Source organism: Acinonyx jubatus, chromosome B1 (genome assembly GCF_027475565.1).
Source record: "Acinonyx jubatus isolate Ajub_Pintada_27869175 chromosome B1, VMU_Ajub_asm_v1.0, whole genome shotgun sequence".
In the NCBI taxonomy this organism is placed as follows: Eukaryota; Metazoa; Chordata; class Mammalia; order Carnivora; family Felidae; genus Acinonyx; species Acinonyx jubatus.
The window spans coordinates 49,874,119-49,893,991 of NC_069382.1; the positions used below are offsets into that span (position 1 = coordinate 49,874,119).

Genomic DNA, 19,873 nt, shown 5'->3' on the forward strand with positions numbered 1-19,873 from the left:
ATCTGGCTTTCTTGATTTATGTTCAGATTTATCTTCAGTCAAGCCATGTGCTTCTTTCCTGCCCCTTAAACATAGGAGGCATGTTGTTAGTGCCTTTGTAGTGACTGTTTCCTCTGCCTGAAACACCCATACCCTGCTTGTCCTTGGACATAAGAAGTCCAGAGTACCTAGAAAACAGCTTCAGCATATAGTTCAATGGATTCTTGCTATGTCTCCTGATGAAGGTTTACTATTCTGGGGGATCAGGACCTCTAACTTTGCAGAGCCAAGAGTTGTGGGGACAGGAGTACAAAGTTCCCCAGTGGTCATTGGGAATGGTAGTAAGTAGAGACAATTCTGTTTCTACCTTTTGTTTTTTTAATGCAGACATTCATTTTTGGGGTCTCTCATTCAGTGCATATTCAGTTTTCTGAAAGATAGCTCCCAAGTCTCCCAGAGTATTTTCTCTAAACTGGTGTTGCAGCTTTGCCTCTGGGCTGTTCCAGTGCTGTATCAGGATGGCAGTTTCTGGGTGGTGTGTATTCATGGGTTTGTTGCTGCATCTTCTACACTGTAAACTTGGTTCTCTGGTCTGATGCAGTGTTATATGGGACAGGAGCTGACTGAATTCTGAAGGCAGGAAAGTGAAACCCATACATGGAATATGTGTCTGTTACTGTGAGAACACACCAGTGGCCCTTTCAGCATGGAAGGAGCCCAGTATTTCCCCCTTGGCACCTAGTGGTTGCTTGGACCCCTTGAGAAATGGTAGTATATAAGGTGCTTGGAGACTGTCTCTGTTGCTGGCAGGTTAGACATCGGTGGTGGCAAAAGTGGATAAGATTTGGTAAGTGGGAGTCCATTGTTGTGCCCATGTGTGTCCTCCATCTTTGTCACCATGGCCATTTTGTTCCTGTACCCATGATACTAGTACTGGGGTGGCCAATGAAACAGGCTGACTGATGTTCATCAGCCAGGTCATTTGGTCAGTTTTGTATTTAGTGCCCATTTCTTGTCAGATGCTCTCTACCTGGCATTAATATTAACATGTGATGCAAATATGCTTCTACCTTAGATTTCCTTATTTTTAATCTTTCAGGGTTTTTGTTTATTTGTTTGTTTCTGGATTCGCACTAGTCAGCCAAGCCGTTTGCTACTGCCTATGAATTTATGTATGTTATAAACTTGGATTTTTCCTTACACATGAAGTGGATAACTGGTACACTTCTTGAAGTGTCCTCACCAGTTGGGAGGAATTATCTTTTATGGCCACTCCTGAATGAGACCACAGTGTGACTGCTATGCATTTTTGACTTGCATCTGTACACAGTAAGCCAACTATCCATAAACAAAAATCTAGCCTTTTTCTTGTCCTTCAGCTGGTTGTATAGAAGCTCCACTCAGACATAGGTGTGAACTGAGGGAGTGGTGTTGGTGCAATCCTGGTGGATGCTGTGGAGGTCTGACTACCTATTCGTGCAGCTTATGCCATGTTGTCCTGCTAGTGTATGATTCCAGATGTATAACTCCTATCCTATGATGGATTGTTGTTGCACTCTATTGACCTTATGATTTGGTAGGTCTGACAGGGCTTAGATTTTGATGGACTGTTCCAGCCACATGGTTTCTTGGTGTCCTATAGCTGGCTGTCTTTGATAAGCATCACTAGTACCCAGATCATGGTGTTGAAAACCCTTTCCTCATTTAAAGAAATCAGGCTTCTTTTTTTAAATTTTTTTTTTCTTCAACGTTTTTATTTATTTTTGGGACAGAGAGAGACAGAGCATGAACGGGGGAGGGGCAGAGAGAGAGGGAGACACAGAATCGGAAACAGGCTCCAGGCTCCGAGCCATCAGCCCAGAGCCTGACGCGGGGCTCGAACTCACGGACCGTGAGATCGTGACCTGGCTGAAGTAGGACGCTTAACTGACTGCGCCACCCAGGCGCCCCAAAGAAATCAGGCTTCTTAGAGAAATGGCTGATGGCAGATATGGGGTAAGAAATGTACAAGAGGAGCCTGGAATATCTTGTCATACCAGATAGCAAGAAAGCAATAGAAGACTATGGAGGCTGTTTCAAAGGAACTCCCAATTTGAAGTTCAAAGGAACTTCAAAACAATTTGAAGATAATTTTTCTTGCCAAAGATATGTCAAGTGGAGTTTACGTGAAAGGAGTGATGAAAATGGTGAAACACAGCAAATATGTTTAAATAAATGATATAAATATATTATTAAAAAATTGGTCAACCTTGGAATGGAGAAGTTCATCATCTTAAAGACTGCTAAATAAATGGACATAATTAAATACTTATTTTCCCTTTCTTTTATGAACTATATCACTGAGTAACAAAGAGTAGTTGAGAAAAAGTATCCTCTCTCTCTCTCTCTTTATATATATATATATGTATATATATATACACATATATATATATTCTCATTATAAAGACATTTCAACTAATAAATGTAAAAGAAGTGATAGAATTAGAAGGTCACCATTTCACAATTAACATATCTGCTAAGCATTGAGTATCAATGGATGTTAACATCACCAAATGAGAGACAACTAGACATTATGTGCTTCATGATCAAAGAACAAAGAAACCAGTCTGTAAAGGCTAGAAGAGGTAAGTGCTTCTTCAAATGCACAGACACCAATGCAAGGCTATGTGAATTTTGAAGAATCAGGCAAATATGAGACCACCAAAGGAAGCTAATAAAGTTCTGACTGCAAATGGAGATCCACAATTTGCCTGACAAAGAATTCAAGATAATTATCATAAAGAAATTGAATGAAATTCAAGAGAACATTCATTAAAAAACTAAATGAAATCGGGAAAAAATGCATGAACAAAATAAGAAGTTTAATAAAGAAAGAAAACCATAAAAGAGAATTAAGCAGAAATCCTGGAGCTGGAGAATACAATGACAGAACTGGGAAATTCAGCAGAGAGCTAAATGACCAATTTGTTCATGGATAAGAAAAATCAGCAAACTCAAAGACAGATCATTTGGAATTAGCCATCTAGAGGAACAAAAAGCAAAAAGAGAGGGATGTAGAAAACCTCTGTGAATTATGGACACCCTCAAGTGAATGAACATTTGTATCATGGTAGTCCCAGAAGGAGAAGACAGAGAGAAAGGGGCAGAAAGATTATTTAAAGAAATAATTGCTGAAAACTTCCCAAATCTTGGGAAAGATAGGGACATCCAAGTACAGGAAGCTCAAAGAACTGCAAGCAGGATCAACCCAAAGAAGATTAATCTGAGCCACATTATAATTAAAATGTTGAAATTCAAAGACAAGGAGAGAATTTCAAAAGTAGCAAGAGATAAAATGACTCATCACACACAAGGGAAGCCCCATTAGGCAATTAGTGGATTCTTTTGCAGAAGCCTTGCAGACCAGTAGGCAGTGGGATGATATATTCAAAGTGCTGGAAAAAACCCACAAACCTGTCAACCAAGAATACTATACCGATCAATACTGCCTTTCGGAAATGAAGAAGAAATCAAGGCATTCCCAGACAAACAAAAGCTGAGGGAGTTCATTACCATTAGACTTGCCTTGCAAGAAATTCTAAGGGGAGTTCTTTACATTGCAATGAAAGAATACTAAATAACAACATGAAAACATATAAAAGTATAAAACTGACTGGTAAAGGTAACTATGTAGTCAAATGCAGAATAATCTAATACTGAAATGTAGGTGTGTAAATAACTTTAACTCTGGTATATAAATTAAAAAACAATAATAAAAATATAGCTATAATAATTTATTAACAGGTACACAATATAAAAAGTGTGACATCAATAAAATGTGAACATAAAATATGAGGGGAGGAGAAATCAAGTGCAGAGTTTTTGTAAGTAATGTAAAGTAAGTTATTATCAGCTTAAGATATTTTGTGTAAGCCTCATGATAACCACAAAGAAAAAAAAACCTATAGTGGATACACGAAAGATAAAAAGAAATGTATTATAATATACCACTACAAAATACAAATAAGGAAGACAGTAAGGGAAAAGAATAAAGGAATTAAAAAGAAATAGCAAACAATGAACAAAATGGCATCAGTAAGTCTTTACCTATTAATAATAATTACTTTAAATATAAATAAACTGAATTCTTTATTCAAAAGACCTAAAGTGGTTGAGTGGAGAAGAACACAAGATCCAACAATATGCTGCTTTTAAGAGACTCACTTTAGCTTTAAGTACACACATAGGTAGAAAGTGAAGAGATAGAAAGAGATATACCATGTAGATGGTAACCAACAGATAGCAGGAGTGGCTATACTTATATCAGATAAAATAGTCTTTCATTCAGAATTGATCACAAGAGACAAAGAGGGTCACTAAATGTTGATAAAGAGACTAATTCATCAAGAGGATATAACAATTATAAATACACATATACCCAACATTGGAGCACATAAACATTTAAAGCAAATAACAACAACCAAAAGGAGAAATAAACAGTAATACAATAATAGTATGAAACTTCAGTGCCTCTCTTTAAACATTGGATAGATCACCCAGACAACAGGTGAATAAGTAAACAGCAGATCTGAATAACACTCTAAACCAAATGTACCTGACAGACATAGAACATCCAACAGCTTCAAAATACACATTCTTTGCAAGTGTACATGGAACATTCTCCAGGATAGGTCAAATGTTGGACCACAAAACAACCTTAACAAATTTGAGAAAATTGAAATCATATCTGATATATTTTCTAAAAATAATAGTATGAAAATATAAATAAATAACAGGAGGAAAATTGAAAAATTAAAAAAAATGTATATGGAATTTAAACTACAGACTCCTGAGTTAAAGAAGGAATCAAAAGGGAAATCAAAAGTATTTTGAGACAAATTAAAATGAAAACACACATACCCAAACTTATAGGATGCAGCAAAAACAGTTCTAAGAGAGAAGTTTATAGAGATAAATATCTCAAATAAACAACCTTACTTTACACCTGAAGCATTTAGAAAAAGAACAGACTAAGCTCAAAGTTAGCAGAAGGAAGGAAATAATAGGAATCAGAGCAGAAATGAATGGAATGGAAACTAGAAAGATAATAGGAGAAAAATAAATGAGACTAAAAGTTGTGTTTTTTTAAAGATAAATAAAATTGCCAAACGTTTAGCTAGGGTAATGAAGAAAAAAGAGAGGGATCAAATAAAGCTATAAATGAAAGAGGGGACATTACAATTGATACCACAGAAATACAAAGGATCATAAGAAACTACTATGAAAAATTGTATGGCAACAAATCAGATAACCTAGAAGAAATGCATAAATTCCTAAAAACATACAGCGTCCCAGGACTGAATCATGAAAAAGTAGACAATCTGAATAAATCAATATGACTAAGGAGATTGTGGCAGTAATAAAAAATTTTCCAACAAGAAAAGCCCAAGATCAGATGGCTTCACTGGTGAATTCTACCAAACATTAAAGAAGAGTAATGCTGATCCTTCTCAAATTCTCCCAAAAAATTAAAGAAGGAACACTCGAAAACTCATTTAATAAGGATAGCATTACCCTGATACCAAAGCCAGGTAAAGATGCTATAAGAAAACTAGAGGCCAGCATCTCTGAAGAATATAAATGCAAAAATTTTCAACAAAATATTAGCAAGCAAAACTCAATAGCACATAAAAGGATCATACACTGTGATCAAGTGGGACTTATTCCTGGTATGCAAGGATGGTTCAACATATGTAAAGCAATAAATGTGATATATCACATAAATGGCGTGAAGGATAAAAATCATATAACTCAAAGATGCAGAAAAACGGTTTGCCAAAATTCAACACCCTTTCATGACAAGAGCTCTCAACATATTTGAGAAGTTATAGAGGGAGATACCTCAACATAATAAAGACCATACATGACAGACCTATAGTTAACATTGTACTCAGTGGTGAAAAAGCTGAAAGTTTTTCTGCTCAGATCAGAAATAAGACAAGAGTGCTCACTCAAAAGTCCTATTTAACATAGTACTGGAAGTTATAGCCAGAATAATTAGGCAAGGAAAAGAAATAAAAGGCATCCAATCAGAAAGGAAGAAGTAAAATTTTCTCTGTCTACAGACCACATTATTTTATATGGAAAAAACTCTAAAATCTTCACCAAAACAACCTGTTAGAACTAATCAGTGAATTCAGTAAAGTTTCAGTATATAAAATCAACATACAAAAATCAGTTGCATTTCTATACACTAACAATGAAATATCTGAAAGAGAAATAAAGAAAATCCCACTCACGATGACATCAAAACCAATAAAATGCTTAGGAGTAAATTTACGTGAGGTAGTGGAATAATCTGTGCATTAAAAACTATAAGATATTGATGAAAGAAATTGAAGAAGACAGAAATGGAAGATATTCCATGTTCATAAATTGGAAGAATTAATATTGTTAAGATATTTATACTCCATAAAGCAACCTATATATTTACAAACCTAATATCAAAATTCCAATGGCATTTTTCACAGAAATAGAAAAAAAATTTTAAAATTTGAATGGAACCACAAAGGACCCCAAATAGCAATTCTGAGAAAGAAGAACAAAGCTCTAGGCATCACATTTTATGATTTAAAGTTATACTACAAAGCTATAGTAATCAAAACCGTAGGGGACTGCCATAAAAACAGACACATAGACCAATGGAATAGAATAGAAGGCCCAGAAATAAGCTCACACATATGTGGTTAACTAATAATTGAAAATCAAGCCAAGAATACCCTATGGGGAAAAGATAGCCTTTTAAATAAATGATGTTGAGAAAATTGGATATTCACATGTTGAAGAATGAATCTGGACCCCTATCTTACACCATTCACACACACACAAAAATAACTTGAAATGAATTGAAGATTTCAGCCTAAGACCTGAAATAATAAAACTTTTAGAAGAAAACTTACAGGAAAAACTCCTGGACATTGGTATTGGCAATAATATTTCAGATACCAAAAACACAAACAACAAAAGCAAAATCAAGTAAGTGGGATTACATCATAATATAAAGTTTCTGCACAGCCATAGAAACAATCAGCACAATAAAGAGGCAATGGAATGGAGAAAATGTTCACAAACCATGTATCAGATAAGAGGTTAATATCCAAAATATATGAAGAACTCATACAACTCAATGTCAAAAAAAATAATAATTTGGTTGAAAATGGCAGAGGACCTGAATAGACATTTTTCCAAAGAAGGCATGCAAATGGCCAACAGGTACATGAAAAGACACTCAACATCACTAATGACCAGAGAAATGCAAATCAAAACTGCATTAAGTATCACCTCACACCTGTGGGAATGGTGGTTACCAAAAAGACATAAGGTCACAGGTGCTGGCTAGGGCGAGGAATAAAGGGGACGCCAGTGTGCTGTTGATAGGAATGTAAATTGGCACAGCCATTATGGAAAACAATATGGAAGTTCCTCTAAAATTAAAAATGGAACTAGCATGTGATCAAGTGTACTACTTCTGGGTATATATCTGAAGAAAATGAAATGACTATCTTGAAGAGAGATCTACACCCCCATGTTCCTTCCAACATTATTCATAGCTACCAAGACATTGGAAACAACCTAAGTGTTCTTTGACAGATTAGATAAAGAAAATGTGGTATGTATACAGTGAAATAATATTCAGCCATAAAAAGAAGGAAATCCTGCCATTTGTAACAACATGGACAGACGTTGGGGGCATTATGCTAAGTGAAATAAGTCAGACCAAGAAAGTCAAATACTGTATAATCTCACTAACATTGGAATCTTAAAAAAAAAAAAAGCCAACCAAATTCGTAGGAATGGAGAGTAGAATGGTAGTTTCTGGGGGTTGGGAGGGGTGGGGGAAATGGACAGATATTGGTCAAAGGGTACAAACTTCTGATTATAAGATGAATGGGTTCTGGAGATCTAATATTTATTATAATTACTATAGTTAATAATACTGTATACCTGGAGGTTGCTAATAGATCTTACATATTCTTACTACAAAAAATAAATTGTAATTATGTGAGGTGATGGTTGTGTTAACTAACTTTATTGTTGTAGTTATTCATAATATGTATGTATGTATGCCAAATCATGTTGCATACCTTAAACTTACACAATGTCATAGGCCAATTATATCTCAATAAAACTGGGGAAAAATTTAAAGTTACATAAAAAGGAACATAGTACCACCAGTAGTTTTGTCAAAAGGATGAAATCTGAGCCTGATCATGGTTCTTGATCCAGCTGCAAATTTTCAGGAAATACTGAGGATAGAGGAACAGGTTGAATTGTACTATGAGAATGCAGTTGGCAAGATCTACATTGTGGGAAGCTCTGCAGGTCAGTGACCCTTGTTTTCTTCAATGGATAAATTAGAAGGAAAGAAAGGAGAGGGCACATGTTGATTAGAAGAACTTAAGGATGTATCAAATTTTTTAAATATGAGCACCACCAAACTATAGAATTGGGATGGACACCTTGAGTGATAAAAATATTAAAGAAACACAAGGAAGTGAATATTGTAAAAGTCAGATAGCAGTTACTTTTAGAGGGAGGAAGGGAGTTGTGATTGGGTTGTGACATGAGGAAGGATATCTGAGGGTGATGGCAAACTTCTATTACTTGACCTGGGTGCTGGTTACAAGGATGCTTGCTGAATAATAATGCATTGAGATACGTATCTGTTCTGTGTGGCTTTTCTCTACCTATGTTTTCCTTTATAATAAAAAGTTAAAGTATAAAATATCTTAAAGAATATAGCACATGTTGTTTTTTTGTTATTTATGTTTTTTTGCTAGATTATGTTTACTAAAGTTAGTCTAGTAATGTATTACTAGATTGTGTTTACTGAATTCTGAGAAATTCTGCCATACACTTGTTTTCTTTAAGTGCATGCACACACACACACACACACACACACACACACACACACACACACACTCAAAACCAAATAATTGAATGCTTAGTATACTGGAAGCCACCAGAAAATATCTGATTGCTTCAAGGAGGAGTTTTATTCTTATAATAACCCTTATTCTAAGCTAAGTACCTCTCCAGAAATTTTGACATTGATTACACACCAGGCCCCTGAGGCATTCTTTCAGCCACACATGACCACCCCCTGCAGGCCTTTGCCCAGCTGGAGTTGGGTCATCCTCCCTTTAGCAGGGGGTCTCTTCTTGATCCCTATTAAACATCAAAAGGAGGTTAAATAACTTGCCACAAAGATTTTGTTTGGTTTGGCCAAGATCCATTTTAAGTGTTATAAATCTATAAAGCATGAGGATATAGGGAAGATATAGGGTCTGGGCCATCAGTATGAGACTATAGACAATGGTCAGGTTAGGCTGATTGCTAAAATGGCCCATCATTTACATTGTACAGAAAATGCCGAAAGCTTGAAGTACCCTTTTGTACCATTAATGTTAGTCATTGTGCATGAAAGAAGTATTTTATTCAGTGAACTTAGCAGATTTCTGAACTTCAGGGTCTAGAGTGCCTTCAGCGTATCACACTACTCAACTCCTGGGTGTGTTTGAGCTCAGTAATGCTTCCCAGCTTACTTTTTATTTATCCTCCAGAGGTTCACTGTCGTCATTCCTGTGATGGTTAATTTTATGTGTCAATTTGACATGGCTAAGGGATGCCCAGGTAACTGTTTCTGGATGTGTCTGTGAGGATATTTCTGGAAGAGATCAGCATTTGAATTGGTAGATTGAGGAAAGAAGGTCACCCTCACCAGTGGGGTCATCATCCAATCTGTCAAGGGCCCAGATAGAATAAAATGCTAGAGGAAGAGTGAACTTACTCGATCTTTGAGCTGGGACATCCATCTTCCCCCGCCCTCATACTTCATTGTTCCTGATTATCTGGCCTTCAGACTTTGGACTGGGACTTACATCATTGAGCCTCTTGGTTCTCAGACCTTTGGGTTTCAACTGGGATTATGGTACCAATTTTCCTGGGTCTCTGGCTTGCAGACTACGCATCATGGACTCCTCAGCCTCCACAATTGCAGGAGCTAATCCTCATAATAAATGTCTCTCACTCTCCCTTTCTGTATATCCTATTGGTTCTGTTTCTCTGGAAAATCTTGACTAATATGATTCCTTCATCCCAGAAATGCAATGAATAAAATTAATAGTGAATTCTTGTTCCAGAGATTTGAGGATAGTCAATTTTTCAGTAAATATTTAACTATATTCTCTAGCAGCAAACAACTTGCAAACAGGGAAGATGGTCTAGCAGTTGTAACTCAAACAATGCATATGGTTATGTTTTTCTTTGAATTTTTTCTTTTTAAAAAATGTGTATACATTTTTCATTTTTAAAATAATATGAATCTATTACAGAAAAACTTGAAAAATGAAAAAATTTCCTGTATTCTCCTATAAAACAATCATGGTTATAACTTTGTATATTTCTTTCTAGTCTATTTTGGTATGGATTTTTTTTCATAGTTGTAATAAGAACGTGCATATATGTATGTTTTTTTCCTTTTAAATTTAGCCTTAATTATAATGTAATCATATACATATTTCCATGTTGTATTGTTATCACAACAGTAATTTTTTACTGCATTAATTTTTATCACTTGGCTCTATCATATTGTTTAACTGTTAATCTATTCTTAGTGTATTTCCCCTCACATTGGAGCAAATATATTTTTGTATAATGTATAGCATTATGCACAATGTGTTTTGGTTATTACTGCTCTGAATTTCTAAGGTAGATTATTAACAAATGTCAAAAATTTCAGTAGACTTCCACCTAATTTTTCTTTCAGCTCTGTCATCAAGTCTAACAAATCCAGTGATTGTAGGAGTAGGAGGCATATATTAATTTGCCAACTGTTAGTCTACCCAAGATCTTAATTATATATGACTTAATAAAGCCATATAAAACTTGAGCGAGGCAGTAATCTTGTTTACATCTAGATATTGGTCACAGAATAGTAGTTGTGGATGGTTTAGAAACTTCTGGTAGAAAATTAGGGTTCTTTATTTGAAGCCCAGGGAGATGTAAAGCAACATTTTGGAAGTGTGTAAATATGTGCATTCTTGGGAGATAGGTCTTCATTTTTACCATATGTTCAAAGGAATCCAATAACTAGTGATATGAGCACAGTGTTTGCTAGTTGAATAGAATACTATTTTTTGTTTCTTTGTATATTTGTCATCTCTTTTTTCTGCCTTTCCCCTTCTCTGTTTCTTCATTCATTGTATTTAGTAATAGAACTCAGAAAAATATTCCCTTTCGTGAGCACTGATTTATCACAGGAAAGTTTATAGCGACTTAAATATTTTTGAAGAAACTGAACACGTGTAAAATTGTTAATTGAAAACTGCATCAGTCTGTGTTGATTTTGCTAAGTTTTCCTACTGAGTCAGTAAGTTAGTGTTACCTTTATTTTTTTGTTTGTTTTGAGAGAGAGAGAGAAAGAGAGTGCGTGTGCACCTGCACACATGTGCATGGGGGGGGGGTTGGGGAGGGACAGAGAGTGAGAGAGAGAAAGAGAGAGAATCCCAAGCAGGCTCCACACTGTCAGCACAGAGCCCCACACTGGGCTGGAACACACAAACCATGAGATCATGATCTGAGCCAAAATTAAGAGTTGGACGCTTAAGTGACTGAGCCACCCAGTTGCCTCAGTGTTACCTGTCTTTGCTAGAATTAAAAAAAAAAAAAAACATAACCATAACATAACTCAGTCAGTAAAGCATCAGACTCTTGATTTCAGCTCAGGTCATGATCTCATGGTTTTGTGAGTTTGAGCCCCGAGTTGAGCTCTGTGCTGACAGCTCAGAGCCTGGAGCCTGCTTGGGATTCTGTGTCTCCTTCTCTCTTGTGCTCACTCTCTCTCTCTCTCTCTCTCTCTTTCTCTCTCTCTTTCTCTCTCTTTCAAAATAAAGTAAGAAACTTAAAAAAATAAAGATAAAAAAGCATAACTAGGATGCTGATCATTAAATAAATTTATGCTATTAATATAGGTTATTATGTTTTGGGAAGTCCAAAATGAATTGAGTGTTGAAATCATTCATCAAATGCAGTTATCTTTTACTCAGTTATTTGGAAAGGTATGCTTTACTAACTTCATTAAAATTTGAGGCTTCCTAAGTTTTTGCACAACTAAAGCAAATAGGCATTCTATGCAAATAACCTTAAATAAAATTATTTTTAGGCGTTAAAAATTCTTCTTAATTAATTTTTTTATTCTTGACTTCTAACATGTTTCATTTTTAATTTGAGTATATCATTTATAATTTGACACACATGATACAATAGTTTTAGGTGTACAGCATAGCAGTTCAGCAAGTTTAGACGTTATGCTGTGTTCACCACAAGCACAGCTGCCATCTGTTCTGAAACATTGCTGTTACAATATCGTTGACTATATTCCTTATGCTGCACCCTTTATTCCTATGACTTATTCATGACATAACTGGGAGCCTGTATCTCCTACTCCCCTTCACCCATTTTGCCCAACCCCTTTCCCCCTTCCCCTCTGGCAACCATCAGTTTTCTGTATTTATAGATCTGATTCTGTTTTTTGTTGTTTGTTCATTTGTTGTTGTTGTTATTAGTTTTTTGATTCCACTTATGAGTGAAATCACATGGTATTAGTCTTTCTGACTTATTTCACTTAACATAATACCCTCTAGGTACATTCATTTTGTCTCAAATAGTAAGATCTCATCCTTTTTTTGTGGTTGCATAATATTCCTGTGTGTGTGTGTGTGTGTGTGTGTGTGTGTGTGTGTGTGTGTGTACCACATCTTCCTTATTCATTGTCAATAGACAGATACTTAGGTTGCTTCCATGAAGCTTTCCTTTTATAAAAGATAACATCTTAGTTATTTTTTATTACCAAATGACATGAACAACTTCTCTTTTCTAGGATAACAGAGTTTCTAATATGCAATTACTAGTTGTTTTTGACAAAGGACTAATCAGTATCTTATGTTTTTCTTAGGAATGGGCTGTTTCTGGGGAGCTGAGAGGAAATTCTGGACTATAAAAGGAGTATATTCAACTCAAGTTGGTTATGCTGGAGGCTACACTTCCAATCCTACTTATAAAGAAGTTTGTTCAGGTACGAAGAATTTTTTCCAACTTCTATTATAAGGAGCAAGAAAGGACTTGTCTCTTCTGGCAGGTGACAGTATCTTTAAAATGCAAATATGATTTTTTGTGTTTCCTCAGTCTTTTCTTTCCCATTTCTATAAATATGTTTTTTGGCCTCTCACTTTATATTTAAGAAGATAATAGATTTCTTATGGAATGTATCGTTTGGCTATTGTTGCATAATAATCACCATAAAAATTCTAAAGCAATCATTTATCAGCTTATGATTATGTGGGTCAGCAATTTTAGCTGGGCTCATCTTGGTGGTTCTTCTGCTGGTCTTGTCTGAATTCACTCATGTGACTCCAGTCAACTGGTGGGCTGCCTGGGGACTAATTGGTCTAGGATGGCTTCACTGATAGGTCTGCTTTTGGTGCTGGCTGTTGTTTTTTGTTGGCTGGGGTAATGGGAATGATGGACCATGTCTTCAGCACATTCGCTCCGGGCAAATTCACATGGCGGGTACAGAGATTCCCAGGAACAGCAAGAGAGGATAAGCCCCATTCTGTTAGCACCTTTTAAGTGTCTGTTTATATCACATTTACTGTTTCCATTGGCCAAAGCAAGTCACATGTTCTAGCCTAGAGAAAATGTGGGAGGGATCCCCTAAAGGCAGGACTGCAATAGTCTATTACATGGGACAGACATATCACACACCATAATTGTTTGTCTGTGGGTAAGACATTAAAATTTAGGCTATAATGAAGGGATAGCAAACTGGCTTATAAGCTGCCTACTGCCAGTTTGTGTAAATAAAGTCTTACAGAAATACAGCCACACCCATTTATTTATATATTATGTGTCAGTATTTTCATGGCACAATGGCAGAGTTGAGTGGATATGACAGAGATGGTATGGCAAAAAGCCTAAAATATTTATGATCTAGCCCTTGTCAGAAAACTGTTTGGCTACCAGGATAGGCAGATGCCCCATGGCAAATTCTAGCTCAAGTACCAGGTAACCATTCTGGATTTGGTTTTTGTTCTGGCCTTCAAGGATTTCCTTTACTTCTCTGCCAGCTCAGTTAGCATTTATTTATTTATTTTGAGGGTGGGGGGCAGGGTGGGGGGAGCAGAGAGAGGGAGAGAATCTCATGCAGGCTTTGCACTGTCAGCACAGAGCTGGATGCAGGGCTTGAACTCATGAATTGTGAGGTCATGACCTGAGCTGAAATCAAGAGTCAGACATTTAGCCAATGGAGCCACCCAGGAGCCCTATCAGGTAGCATTTAAAGCATAGTTTTTTCTTTTAAACACTTTTTCTCATTTTTCAAAAAAAATGGTATATATTTAAGGAGTATGACATAATGTTTTGCTATACATAGTGAAATGATTACTAATAGTCAAGCTAATTAACATTAGCTTAACTAATGTTCATCTCATTATCATCTCCTCATCCTCCTCATTATCATCTCCATCATCCTAACATTATTATTCCGCATACTTTTCTTTTTGTAGCAAGAGTGTCTGTGATCTACTCTCTTACCAAATTTCAGGTGAACGATACAGTATTATTAACTACCATCACCATGCTGTACATTAGATCTCTAGAACTAATTCATCCTACAGAAGAGAAAGTTTGTACCCTTCAACCAACATTTCCCTGTTTCCTTCTACTCTTGTCCTGGTAACCACCTTTTTATTCTCTGCTTCTATGAATTTTTTTTTTAATTTAGATTCTACATATAAGTGAGAACATGCAGTATACATTTTTTTTCTGTGTCTGGATTAATTTCACCTAGCATACTTTCTTTCAGTTTCATCCATGTTGTTGCAAATGGCAGAATTTCCTTCTTGTGTAAGGCTGAATAATATTCCGTTGTCTATATGCCATGGTATCTTTATCCATTCTTCTGCTGATGGACACTTAGATTGTTTCCAAACTGTGGCTGTCGTGAATAATGCTGAGGTGAACGTGGGGAATAGCTCTCTTTGAGTTCCTGATTTCATTTCACTAGGATATACAGCCAAAAGAGAGATGGCTAGATCATTTGATAGTTTTATCTTTAATTTTTTGAGGAACATCTACACTGTAAAACAAATTTTTTTGAAAAGAATATTTCATTCAATATTTTAAGAGTTCTTGATAGGGAACATTTATTATCTAGATGTGTAGTATAGATAATATTGATAAAAATTGGATTTTAAAAATTCATAAATAGTTTTATCTTTTAAAAATAAAGGGTTGAATTGGTGTAATTTGGGGAGGGCCCTCTCAACTCTCCAAGGGTACCGTGGATGCAGGTCAGGGAGGAGTTGGAGTACGGGAGTTTGTTCAACAATGAGCATGTTGGTTTGTTTGCTACAATATTAATTCTGATTTGGAAATGAAATTTGAGCTGTGCAATATTGAAAATATCATGAAAACATGCATTTTCTTGCTTTACTTGCCTTTACAGAAGAATTGAAATATATTCATTGGTGTTGAGAATATGGAAGATTGAACCAATACTTTCATGGTTCATCCAGTTTTTTTCCTTGCATCTGTTTCAAAATTAAACAAATGCTTATGCAGAGCTATAAATAGATTCAGACGAACCCTGGAGACTGCCCAGGTGTATCCTCTTAAGTCTCAGGAATGGAAATGAAGAGATTCCTTCCCATGATTGCAGACATGACTTAATAACCTAAGAGAAAAGGTTGCTAAGAAAACCTCCAAATATCTACTGCTTATGCTATTATTCTCCACCAGCAAAATGTTAATAATCAATTAGAATACTGTGGTTGCTTGTTTGCTCAGACTTGGTCCCATTCAACTCTTTATGTTAATAAGAAAAGCATTCTAAATGCCCTTTGTTGAACTCCTACTATGTGCCACTGTAATAAGCACTTTTTGTATTTTTCCTTTCATCTAATCTTCCAAAGAATTCCATGAAATGTCTCAGTTTCTGTCTGTTACAGAGGGAGTGTTGAGGCTCAGAGAGGAAAAGTAACTTTCCCAAGGCCATGTATAGCAGGAATTCCAAGCTCATCAGCTCTCAGCTCTAAGTTTGTGCCACTGACCAAGGTGTCAGTCGCCCACTTGTCATATCCCAGTGATTCTCCATTCATTCATTCATACTTTCCTCCACCAAGTCACACAGTCTCGTCATGTCAACCCTTCTGCTATACTTTTGAAAAATTGGTGTGCTTTTTAATGATTACAGTAAAGAAAATACCAAGCAAAAATTTTTTTTTGTCTTTCTGATGTTTAGAATGACAAAGAACAAAACTCTTTTAAGATACAGTTCATGCAAACAGCTGGTATCTTAGAGTCTTATACAGAAGCCACGGAGGTTGGTAAAGAACTCTATTTGATATGAACACTACCTGCTAAGTTAGTGGTGGCATTGGGAAACATGGTTGTCATGGAAACTTGTTCCTGATTGGGAAAAGATGGTTATGGGGTCTTATCCAGACACAGAAAGAGATGATTTCTTTCCTTGGGCTTTTTTTTTTTCGTCCTGATCATGAAAGGAAAAACAAAAAGAGAGAAACTGTGATAGAAAGGACCCTCTGGCACAGAAGTAGTAGAGCCTTCAGATCCCTGGAAATAGCAGGGAAGGAGAACAAACAAGGTCCTCAGCTAGAGTAATTATGGCAACCAGCTAATTAAAGATTTTTCACCGAGGAGAGGATGGGGGAGACAGAAAGCAGGTTATACCGGCAGGGCTTCCCTGCTGAAGCCTTGGGTCCTCAAAGCCTTATTGAAGGAGTCAGCCCTGGAGGGGTCTGACTTGCAAGGAAGAAAAACCAAGTCTCCACTAAGATGCATAATAATTGCTGAGGTTTCATATGAGAGAAACACTAGTCTGTGCTCCAATATTTGGATTTATTTCAAAATGGCTTACTCTTGTGTTTGTAATTAAGTTTGTAAAATTTTGGTCACAACAAAAAGTATTTTGTAAACATATTCATTCATTCATTCATCATTCATTCATTCATTCATTCATTCAAGATATGAAGCCTAAGGACCTGGACTGTCTGCCAAATTCCTTCTCTCATATAGCAAGTACACTTGAGCCTAAGATACCATTTGGTTTCTTGGGGCAGGTGCTAGAATTAGAGGGGTAGCACTTGGAGTGGGGGTGGGAGGCAATTTTCAAAATCCAAAAGAGGTAGAGCTAGCCATTGTAGCTCTATCACTTCCCCTCCTCCCAGCCCAACACATGACTAATGGCAGAGCTTCCACATCACTGTCTTGGCACACAGATTGGTGATCACAAGCCATGGAACCAGAAACATTGGCTGAAGTTTGTCATGACCACATGCTGGTGGGTAGGCACTGCCTCAGGGGATGAGTGAACAAGCTAGGGTGTGTGTGAGTGTAAAAGCTGGTGTGTATCCAGGTAGGATGCATATTAATGTTGGAATGGTATTTCTTTGAAGCTATTGATGCCCCTGTGATTCTGAAACCCGAGCTTTAGGCACATAGAAAAGCTGTATGACTTCTAGTAACAACCAGGAAAAGAGGTGATCCCATGGTGACACATGAATAGAGTTGACTCTGACCTGTCAGTAGAACATTCATTGATGGCTCACTAATAGGTATGTTACATGCCGGGTGATCTGTGTGATACTTGAGCCTGACATCTATAAAAGATACAAGGGACAGCAATTCCTCAAGGCAATAAAGTTGCCCTTTGGGAATAAAGTATAAAATAAGCCTGCAATGCCTCAGAGTGGAGGCAGGAAGTCACTTAGAAGAGAGCTTGACTTCCTGGTCTGTAGGACCTCTAAGTAACCCAATGGAATGCTCTGCCCTATGTAAAAAGGATAAAAAAGAGGGCCTCTGCAGGGAGGCTGTTCAGCCAGGCCAGCCTGGGAAAGGGGAAGTCCGGTGGGCACCCTCCAGGTTGTTCTGTAAGGTTTGGCTGCTGGACAGACTCCCAGAGCCTGATACCTGAGGCTTTTAAGTTTTATCAGTAACTCCTCTTATTCTGATCCACACTCTGTAGAAACTTCTCATCTTTTGTCCTCCTGTGGAGATTATTTACAGAAAGAAAATGCAATGAGACCAGGTTGGTCAGCCAGACAGTCCTAATTCTCATTTCAAATTCAATTAAATGCCATTCTAAGATGTATATCTCAGTTTATGGTGAGTTTAGTCTACACAGGTCATTCTCTCCATATCACATTAACCTTGGGTTAAATTAAATGATAAAAATGGAATTTTGGCCTTCAAAAAGCTGAGAGAAGGCAAACCACAGTGATTTTCCAAAGGCTGTGACTGCCTCCTTGCATTTCCTTGGAGATTCCTGCCCCTCCCATGTGTCCATCATTTCAATTAAACCTGTTTTAAAAGTGACCTTTCTCCTGGAGCAGGTACTTAAACTTCCCTTCCTTGGATTCATCAATTAGCACTGAACCCAGAGCCACAGGCTAAGAAACTTGCATCTCCTATAGCTGTTCCAGGACTGAATTCTGAGCCCTTGGAGAGCTGCCCACCACCAGCTCCTGCACTGGGAACCCCAGTCATAGCTTGGATATGAGGTGGCATTGTTCATAGCTGCTGCTCAGCCACTATTTCTTGTGGTGTTTCAGATCTGTTTCTAATAGTGTGCTGAGAAGTAATCTAAGTCCTAGTGGCCACCATTCTAATCCTAAAATGACTTCCAAGGAGTTATTCATTCATTTGGTGTTCCTTAAAAGCTCAGTATGTGCCTAGTACTAGAGAACCCATAGAAACCTAGAATGGCATAACCACGAGGAGCCTAGATTTCATGTAGCCTTTCTTGAATGAATTAAATAGTACCTGTCTTCCAGAATTCTTTCTCTGAAGTCAAATGGAGGCTTGATCTTTCACATTTGTTTTAAAGTGTTGTGCTGACCCTGGATTTCTCTTTACACACACATGCATGTGTGTGTGTGCGTGCGCACACACACACGCACACACACACACACACACCAACTCCCCCAAACATTTGTTATGCAAACCGACTGATTAACTGGCATGCTGTTGCTTTACTACATTGATTTTAGAAGTAATTGAGCTATTCAGATTCCTGAATACCCTGATAGAGAATTATTCTTACATTTCATAATAATGACTACACAGATGAAAATATGAAAAGACATTCTGCAATGGGTAAGCATTCTGGGTTAATTTCAGTGCATTAGCCTAATACACAAATAACCCCATTTCTGGCTAGAAAACCCAGGATGTTCATTCACTGGGTAATATCTTTTCGTATTTTGCTTACAGATGTTCAGAACAATTCCATGTTTATTAGTCTATTCAAAAGCTTTTAGAAATCTGCACAGCCAAGTAGCACCAAAACCAGAAGCATGAAAGGGGCTGCATAACTTTTTCTCAGAAGTGACATTTACACAATCACCACTCAGAAGCTGAGGCCCAGATACTTTCTTTCAGTGGAACACTCCAGTGGATTTTCGGGCATCATGTCCAAATGCAGTCCTGAGCTGGAGCCTAGTCTGGGAGGAACAGAGTGTGGGAGTCCTCATTTTACCTTCCAGTGGTGTCAGTGTTCAGGCAATTTTGCTTCCTGGACTGTTTCCTCTCTTGTAAAATGGAGGCAGTGCTATTTTAGGAAGCCAGTATTGTTGTGGTGAGGTTCTTATTTGAAATTAAAATTATTTCAAATTGGAAATGTTCTAGAAAACTGAGGATAACATATGCTTTCTACCACTCTAGCTCTTGGGCATTACACATCAAAGTGAAGGGGCGCCAGAGTGGCTCAGTTGATTAAACATCTGACTTCGGCTCAGGTCATGATCTCATGGTTCGTGGGTTTGAGCCACGTGTCGGG

The 19,873-nt window shown here is 37.1% G+C and overlaps 1 protein-coding gene across 5 annotated transcripts in view; it reads left to right on the forward strand.

Annotated features, from left to right (window-relative positions):
• Nucleotides 1-19,873, forward strand: part of MSRA (methionine sulfoxide reductase A) — a 449,572-nt gene that overhangs the window by 210,535 nt on the left and 219,164 nt on the right. For all 5 annotated transcript variants that reach the window (XM_027069623.2, XM_027069606.2, XM_027069614.2 and 2 more), the window contains one exon: nt 12,974-13,093. In XM_027069623.2, the coding sequence (XP_026925424.1) occupies nt 12,974-13,093 (120 nt within the window). The remainder of the gene's footprint in view (nt 1-12,973; nt 13,094-19,873) is intronic.